Source organism: Microtus ochrogaster, chromosome 22 (assembly GCF_000317375.1).
Source record: "Microtus ochrogaster isolate Prairie Vole_2 chromosome 22, MicOch1.0, whole genome shotgun sequence".
Classification (NCBI taxonomy): domain Eukaryota; kingdom Metazoa; phylum Chordata; class Mammalia; order Rodentia; family Cricetidae; genus Microtus; species Microtus ochrogaster.
This window is the reverse complement of record NC_022023.1, coordinates 24,394,918-24,404,505: the sequence shown is the minus strand read 5'-3', so window position 1 is coordinate 24,404,505 and position 9,588 is coordinate 24,394,918. Positions and strand designations below refer to the sequence as shown.

At 44.4% G+C, this 9,588-nt stretch overlaps 1 protein-coding gene across 1 annotated transcript in view; it reads right to left on the bottom strand.

The window, feature by feature from the left end:
- The window catches only part of Arrdc4 (arrestin domain containing 4), a 12,551-nt gene extending 6,544 nt beyond the window's left edge, over window positions 1-6,007 (bottom strand). The window contains exons 1-3 of the mRNA XM_005357768.3: window positions 5,592-6,007; window positions 1,924-1,990; window positions 1,569-1,716 (exon numbers count right to left, since the gene is read on the bottom strand). Of these exons, the coding sequence (XP_005357825.1) occupies window positions 1,569-1,716; window positions 1,924-1,990; window positions 5,592-5,889 (513 nt within the window). The 5' untranslated portion in view covers window positions 5,890-6,007. The remainder of the gene's footprint in view (window positions 1-1,568; window positions 1,717-1,923; window positions 1,991-5,591) is intronic.
- Window positions 6,008-9,588: the final 3,581 nt, after the last annotated feature.

Here is a 9,588-nt window from a genome sequence, read left to right as displayed (position 1 = left end):
GAATCCACAGTCAGAATGTTACACTGCTTGGCACACACCGAATCCACAGTCAGAATGTTACACTGCTTGGCAAGCACCACGCGCGGGATTAGAAAAGAGTCTTTTTTGTTTACTTCAAAATACATATCAAACAGAACTTCCAAGAGTTCTTGGACCATTCTGGGTGCTTTAACTGTGCATCCACATACCCTGGGTCAGCAGCTCTGAATATATAATGAGATACATTGTACCCCTCTATAGGATTCTATTCTTAAAAGCAAGAAAAACTCTGGGTTGTGGCTTAAAGGCTCTGTTTACAAACTGGAAAACCAAAACCTTTCTGCTATTGCTGCTCATTGTCTTTTTCATCAATTTTAGAAGTTAATAGTAAAAAGGTCAAGTGTCCGTTTTTCACAAAAAAAAAACCAGAAAAACAACAACAAAAAAACAAAACAAGAAAATCAAACATCAATAGTAATTTACCACAAAACTACGACAATTTTAGAAATAGTTTTAAAATTCTACATTCAGTTTTTTTTTTTGTTTAAAAAAAATATAAGCTACTAAAGCCAGCACTTTACCAAGTGGGTCTGTGCCAGGGCAGCGTGGTTCTGGCTAAGCCACACAAACATGGTGTGTCTGTCATCTGTTATCTCAAGGGGGAACATTTATTCTTCTTCTTGTGAAAATAAGAACTAAAAAAACTTTTAGCTGTTGGCTTTTCCCTTGTCTTTAAAAATATTAGCTAAAAAAAAGAAGAAACATCCAATACTAAAAACATGTATTTGCCACATCAGTGTCAAGATGGAAAGTTTAAATTATCTCAGTATTATCTATGAAGCAAAAAATAATAGCATCCATTCATATTTAAATGAAGACCCATTTGGTCCTATCGGCTTTCATGCAAGCCGAAGGTATAATTTTATATTATTTTGATAATATGGGTGCAGATAAAAGAATGTAGCTCATTAGTTCCCATCCTGCCTATTCTGTTGTGTCTTAGAGGGTGATCCTTCTTCCCAGCCTACAGTATTTCTGATGATTGTTAGAAGTTCAATGCCTTAATGTGGCCAAATCTGTTATAAGGAAATGATAAGTGAACGGCTCGCGGTGGCAGCTGCACCGGCTTACTTAATGCTGGAAAATGACATGCAAAATGGAAGGATACATAGCATAATGGCCTGGGCTTCAATAACCGGCTGAGCGTGATTAATGCTCTTTCGTAATTGCTGCTCCTCAACCTGCTATTATTGGAGAGTTTAGAATACCACAGTCCTGCGAACGTGGTCACGCTGGTCAGAGTAGCCCCTCTCTGCTATGCATTATGGTTATTAAGACTTATTAATGCATTTCAAGCCCGTGTAACTTTTTGGCAAAAGCAGCCCTGAACAGCAGGGGCATAATCAATAGAATTAACACAGATAATTTGTAATTTGCCCAACCTAGAATCACATCTTTAGAGTGAACGCCTATGGGTTACAATGTGTTTTCTGAACCAGCAGACGGGGACAGTGCAGATCACTGTGGCCCTGTCAAAAGACAGACATCACTCCTGAAAGGGAGGAGGGACAGAGCAAGGAAGAGCGTACCAATAGGGGTGGTGTGTTGACATCCACGTGACTGACAACCGGGAGCTCTCTTCTTACACTCTGGTCTGGTACTTGGGGTCGTTCCAAAACAGCCCTCACACAGTACTGGATGCTACCATACTTCCCACTAAACGACGTTGGCAACGGCCTGAAATAAACCAGAGATATTGGTTTGTGAGCTTATATTCAGCTAGAGAGTCAGGAAAAGCATGCTTGACAAGGTGGGCTAAGGTTGAAAGGACAGGGAGGGTCACATGGGATGAGCACATGAACTTCAGTGTTGGGGACACCGGTGGTCAAATGACAGACACAAGGCAAGGGAAGGAAACAGAACATGAGAAAGAGCTTCACTCACTCTGATGGAAGTTGAAAGCGAAAGGGAAACTCGTGTTTTCCAGGTTGTAATAAAGCGACGTCTTCACCTGAAAGAGACCATACTGCATTTTAACAAAGATCAACATTAAATCAAGAGTCTTCACAATCTAAATCGTATGTTTTTTAAAAACATATGGTTTTCCTGGCAGGATACTCCGCAGGTTCATTAAACAGATCAAGAGCACTAAATGTGAATTTGTCTTTTACCAAGAAATACACACACACACACACACACACACCCCACACAATCTTCTATCAACAAAATGATCAATTATATAGTTTCCATAAAGTACTAAATACCTAGGGCTAAGAGTTCCAATGCACAAATGCAGTATTTGTGCATAAACACACATGTAGCGCACACACATGTGCGCGTGCGCACACACACACACACACACACACACCTGGATGTTACTCTATTTATACTAACATGAGACACCAATATTAAACCAGATCTGAAAGGAACTGACAAGTTACATTCCTTTGGCTATACTACAAAATCATCTATGTATTCTTTAGACTGAGCTAGAAATCCTGGGGACAGCATCAGTAACAGCGGCACAGAAGACAGTCAAAGCAACAAGAGTCAACTCTTCACCCTTAGCTCTACTGAGATTGACAGGGTTCTTGGTGGGAAAAGCAGGATTTTCCAAACATAGCATGGCCCCGTTCTCTGATCTTGCTAGCATCATTCAACGTCATGCACAGGCTTGTTACTAAGCAAAGACCAAAGGACAGGGATGGATAGTGTCAGACTAGAGAACCAATGATGAACGTCCACAGTCAGTCTGTTTAATGGGTTCCAAAGTGGATTCTGTGGCTTTCACTCTGGTCAACGGCTCCCTACATGACAGACCTTCCCTTCAGGCTCATACTTGAGGCTACACTATGGGTGGAGGAAGGAAGGTAAGAAAAGATGGCGGACAACTTGGTGTGGAATTTGTTTTGCTACCTGGTTTGATATTTCTGCTTCATGCAGTCAAAACCATTAATGAGGTGTGCTTCTTGTGGTTTACTTAATTACCAACAACTCAGTTCTGCACTTTTGAAAAATAACAATGCATCACCGGCCCAACGGGTCTCCTAAAACTATCTTTAGTTTTCAGTGTGTTCTACATAAAGGGGAAACAAGGAACAAGGCCCCGCTTCGCATAGAAAGACATCACAGGTGGGTGATCTGAAGGCAAAGGGAACAATGATGATGGTCAGGATACAGAGTTAGACGAAGTGGTGTGATGCAGTGTGAGTTCCAGAGGCTCCCAGTGTGCAGGAGTGGCCAGACAAGCCTCAGGAGGGTCCCAGAGAGCCATAGGACTAGAATAGGGACACCTCCGTACCTCATCTTTTCCAGGGGAACTGGAACAAGAGTTGTCTGGTTTGTGATCGCTAGGTTGCACACGGCAAAGTGCATGCGCATGTTAGAAATGTGGGCTGTATATGAATCCAACATTTACCGGTCTCAGGTGACAGAAGGGACAAGCCCTCGGAAGACCAGCTCAGGGAAAAGATTAGAAATTCATACTCAAGTAAAGACTAGAGAGAGCTAAAATCCAGCAACTTCTCACATGGATAACGCTGGGCCTCGAGTCTGAGGATCAGAATACAGATGAAAGGGTAGTGTTTAAATGAAGAAGGGAGCAGCACGAGGAAGCAGGACAGGTACGCAGAGAACAGGGCTGCTCAGCATGTTGAAAAGTGATAAGAGAAATGACGGGCCCCTCAGGAGAGAAGTCAACACAGTAATTACAGTACTTCACATGAGAAAATCAACTTGAGAAAATGGATAAACACCGTAACGCCTGGAAGAAAGGGTTTCCGTCTTTCTTAAAACTTTATGTTTAGTGAAAAACATCCGCAAAATGCACAATGTAGCCATTTCTGTTCTGTCCTATGGCTCATTACTTCCGCCTTGTCCTCTGAGGACTATAGTGGCATAGGGAACTGCTTCATTCACTACGGACTTCTAGTGAGAGCTAGCAAAGTAAGCTTTTCATAAGCCTTGGGATCTAGAGATGGTGCCGTGGGGGGAAGTGAGGGACCTGTGTAAGGTCACACTCTGGTGGGTACCTATGAACTGAAGCCAACTCTGTGGTTTCTGGGTCTTTATCGCAATCCAGTCTTAAAAACATGAAGAGGTTCAGCCATGCTGAAAGTAAGATTCAGTAACAATAATAATTGTAAAAAATATTCTTGGAAGATTTTCAAAAATAGATCCCACCATTGCATTTCCTAGGAGTCAACTTTTTAAAACATCTTCTCAGGCCATTGAATGATAGCCAGCTTACAGAGTTAATGACCCCAAGAATCTATCTGTGAAGTTGCTTCGATCTTCAAATAGCCGGTATGTGGGGGTGATGTTTTCCCCCCTTAGCTAAAAGAGGCACTGATTTTAAGGAAACTATAACTATTGCTAATATATTCTAAGAAAACTGGCAACTGTCTAGAATTAGAAATTCCATTTCCTTAGTTCAAAGCTACAACACCTTGCTTGTGGACCAAAAACCTGTTAGTCCAGATTTTACCAAAACAAATGCTCATTTCTCATCCTAGATTTAAGGCCTCCAATTTTATCTCCATTTCGTCAGGAGTTATGGGCTCAGAGACTGAATCTTGGACAAAAGCCTGTTTACTTCTGTCTTCCATGGCCTTCCTTCCAGTCGGCCATCTTTAACATCCTTGTTGGCTATTGTCACAGGGAGAAAAAGACTCCTGGAATCCGCAAGGAAGAAAAGGACACGAAGGCAGATATCAGCTGTCTCCTGCCACACCCCTTTATCCAAAAGGCAGCTCCTGCCATAGTGCATATTCCAGGATTTAACTGTGGACATTGAACTCCTCCATAGGAGGAGAAGATCCAATCAGCAGTGAGCTCGCCTTTGATAGGGACAAGCTGATGAGGCCCAGGTAAAGTGTACAGCAGTTTCCCCTGGGAAAAGACTGACTCACGGTTCCTAGCATTTTCATGATGAACAACAGCAGTTTATGAGGCAGCATTAGCCCAGCATACATATGCATGGGCACTTCTGGAAAACTGAGTGAACAGGAAGGCCTAATTCAGAAATCCCCAGATGGCATTGTCTCCAAAGGCCTTTCTGAAAGGGGAGAGGCAAGAGGAAGAGGAGGGAGGTGCAGGAAGGGACAGCTCTTAGTATGACCAACACAGGTTCCCCAGAGAGGGAACGTGTCCCTTGAACTACCCTAGTACCACTTCCCTCTTCCCAAGATGGAGTTGTCTGCAAATCATCATGAATGGCATGGCAGAGGAGTGTCTAGGGCCGGGACAGGAACGAGTGGAGGACCATCAGACTCTGGGCGCCACATAATAGAACCTCACAGACTCTGGTCCCACTGTCCATGGCTCCAGGTCAGAAAGAACCCTACAACCCAGACAGTCTAATCACTGGTTCCCACGGCAACGACTCACTCCCTTCTAGGTCACTAGAAGATCCCAGGAGGCCAGGTGCAAAGGCACACCACCCATCAAAGGTCTGGACACTTCCTAGAAGCCAGGTAGGGGCACATACTTGGCCTCCTGCCCTTCACCCGTGACAGTACAGATGGTCCCCCTTCCAAAAGCTTTCCTCAATGCCACCCACCACCTAGAGGCGCGCCCCCTCCCGTTCCCTCTCTGGAGATCTCCATGCTCACCAGCTGGGGCCTCGAGTAGGCGCAAGCGCAGGTTCAAGTATTCCACCTCCGAGGAAGCTGCTGGAGCCCTGCCACCGATGCAGACCCGGGCCCCAGCGCTCGGACCCCAGGCAGAGGTAGCACGGCCATGAGCCTCCAGGCGTAGCCCACGAAGGGCCACCGGCTCTACAGCCTCCAGCAGCACGTGCCCAGCCACTGTCTCCCCGCTGGAGTAGCAACCCTTGCTCTCATCTTCGAACACTAGTCCCAGGCTCTTGACGCGGCCCCGGGGACCACCGGCTCCCGCATCGCCGCCCATCCCGCCAGGAGATGCGGCTCTGCCAGCGAGGTCAGCAGCGGCCCCGGGTTGAGGTAGCCGGCTCCGCGACGCTGCTGTCACGGGCGCCAGCCGCAAGCCCAGGGGCCACCAGGGCCGCAGAGCCCAGACGGGTGAAACACCCGTACCTGGGCCCTGTCTCTTTAACACACCCCACTGGGACTGGAAAGGGGCTGGCACAGTCCGCCCACGGCGTGCGCCCATAGGCCAGCTGTGAGACATGCTTCTTTCCCATTGGTTAAGCATGACCACTGAGTCATTCCATTGGCGGCCCCTCGCCGGGCTGAGCAGCACGGTGGTGCGTGATCAGGGCAGCTCTACCAATCGGGAGACAGCAGAGTGCACGTGCACAGGCAGTTTATTGGCGGGGGGAAGGCACGGTCCTGGGCCATAGACCAATAGTGACACAGTGCGCCCATGTGGACAGAGGATGGGAAACAATATCTGTCAGGGAGGGGGCGGAACCGGGCTCCTAGGCACGCCAGTGTCGGCGTTGCTATGGTTACAGTGGGGGCGGGCTTTCCATCTACTAGAAGCTAGAGTACAAGTCTCTAAGTTCTTACTAGAACGTGAACTTGCAGCTGCAGCAGGCAGGGTGATTACGATTACTTTTGCAGCACGCCCAATGAGAATTTTCCTGGAAAATGGAGCTCAGCCTTCTCGCCTCAGGCTGGCCGTCTTGGAACTTTAAATCAGAGATCAGAATCTGCTACCTTCCGGGATTCTGAGCCTGACTTCGGTGGGGCTCAGAATTCCTGTAGCGGGTGAGAGCTGAAGTCTAGGAAGAATGAATGCTGTGGCTTTAAATGCCCTTGCCTTAAAGAATTCAGTTCCTAACAGCTTTCAGATTCAATCTCTCTGTTTCTTCCGACTCTAAATAAGGTCGCGGTTTTAAAACAGCACCTGCCACTCCCTGGTGCTGGTGTAGACAGCAGGGATCCATTACTGACTGAGTAATACTCCACTTGATCATTACAACTTATATACATGCACAAATGGTAAAATACATAAATATTATGTCTGGAAAGAAAGAGTTATACACCTGACACCCAAGTGCCCCGTCCCAAAGGATTTTGTAACCTCAGGATCATAGTCCTGGAACATGCCCAGCTGCCTCCCTGACATGTTCCTCAAACACGCAGCTCTTCTTGTTGGCTTCTTTTAAATCTTGTTGTTCTAGATTTCCTTTGCTATCAAGCATAGTTAGATAGTTGTAATTACTTGGCCATTATTTTGTAATCTTTTATATCCTCTCCTTGTCAAAATTCTAAGTTTGGAAACTGTTAGGAAGGATTGATAACTGAACATTGAAACTGAAAGATATTTTTCCCCAAATGCCTTTTCAAGGATCTTTAAGGTTGTTCGATCTCTCTCTTTTGAGTTTAGATTATCAACACAGAGATTTTTATTGTATTGTATTAACTTATTTGTATAATATTTTTATTAATTCCTGGAGAAGTCCATACATGTATGCAGTGTATTTTGCTCATATTCTACCCCCATTCCTCCCCTAACTCCTTCCGAATCCTTACCCACCTCCACAGTCTTTCTAACTTCATATCTTCTTTTAAATGTTTTATTTAATTTAAAATTTAATTTGCTGTTGTATATCTCACCGGGTCCAGTCTGAGCTGCTCATATACTCATGCAAGGCCATCCACACAACTTGGCTGACCTACCAGGAGCCACACCCTTCGAGAAAGCTGGAACTTTAATAAGGTTTTAGGGAGTTCTAAGATTTCTTATCTCTCCTCAAATATAGTGGAAAAGGCCACAAATTCATCCCTGTTTAACATCCCGAAATACCCTTGGGTTTCTGATAACTGTGTTTATAATGGTCACTGCTTACTTTCCTTTACAACACAACTTGATCTCTATCATGCATCTGTATGGTATTTATCACTTCAACTGGGACAAAAACTTGATTCTCATACATTGCTTTTGGTTTTTAACCTTTGGTATCAAGCATAGAAACATGCAATACGTGCTCAATAAATGTGTGTTGACACACTAATGAATCACAGCCCATGAAGTGTCACTGGCTCTGTAATAGATGAAGAACACCCTGCCTCTTACTGGGCTTCCTACTGGCTGCAGGAAGACAGTCTCTTCCAAATTAAGAAATGGGTGAATTCACAGAATGATACAATACAGAACTGCAGACACGGCGTCCTGTGGTTTCAGAGATCAGGCACTCCCGGTACGTTTCTTTGTTTAGTTTTGGAGATCTAACCCAAGATCTTTTGCAAAGGAGACAAGCCCTCTCTCACGAAGTTACACCTCCACCCTTTAGGTTTTAGGCGCAGGATTTCACTGTGTAGATCTGGGCAGTCTAGAAGTCCAGATCCTTCTGCCTCTGTCTCCTGAGTGCTGGCATTTATAAGCACGAGCCATTGTCCCAGCAATGAGTTTAGACACTAGGCAGCAGAATGTGTGAGCAACATCAGCTTAGCAAATATATTTCTTGGGCTGGTGAGATGACTCAAAGGCACTACCACGGAGCTGCGCAACCTGAGTTTGTCCATAGGACCTACAGGTTAGAAGGAGAAAACTATTCCTGCAAGTTGTCTGAACTCCAGATACACGTCATGGCATGCACACACTCACACACAAATAAATATGGACATACGTGCATACCTACATACACATACACAGCAATAGACATACTAAGATATGTGTGTATGTTATTTTACGTCACATTCAGAGTAATGTACACACACAACCTTACATTAAACTCAGTGAAATGTCCGGGTACACACACACAGGTACACACACACACACACACACACACACACACACACACACACACACACACAAGCTTACAAACCTTACAACAAGTTCAGAGTAATAAATACTTTTAAATTTGGATCATAAGATGTTTTTGCATTTCTGTGTGTGATTGATATTTCTTTTGATAATTGTCTATCCTAATTATTTGTCCTTCTGTTGATTAGGTTATAATTTTTGTGCTCTGCTCTTTGAATTCCTTGTATATTAATATTAATCCCTGGTCAGCAGAATAACTAGCCAAGGCCATTGCATAGGCTGTCTGTTTGCTTGAGTAATTGTTTCTCATGTGGAAGCGTTTTAATTCCGTGCAATTCTCACCGTCATTGTTTGGGTTGTCAGAATCCTATTCAGAAAGATGTTGCTTATCTCTGTGTCTTGAAGTGTTTCCGATACGTTTTTCTTCTAGTAGCGTCAACGTTTCAAGTTTTTATTAAGATCCTTGACCTGGTTTGTGTTAAAAGTCTTTTCCTCTTCCTTTTCAAATTCCTTCTTCAATAACTTAGTCTTTTATTGAGGTCTTTCACCTCCTTGGTTGCTTTCACCCTCTGTATTATATTGTCTTTTGAAGGCTACTATGGCTGTTTTCCTGATTTCTCTCTCAGCACGTTCATTATTAGCACACAGAAAATACTGATTTTTTTTTGTATGCAGATTTTTTTTCCTCTGGTTAATTTCCTGAAAACACTTACCAGGTCCAAGTGTTTCCCGCTTTTTCTTTAAATGCAGGTTCATATCTCCTGAAAAGAAAGCTTTGACTCATTCTTTTCCAAGTTGTATCCCATTTCTTCTCGTGTTTTATTGCTGTGACACATCCCTTTCCTCTTCTCCCACCCCCACCCCTACCTCCACCCCCACTCCTGCACTCAGGAGAAATGGCCCCACCTCTCATCA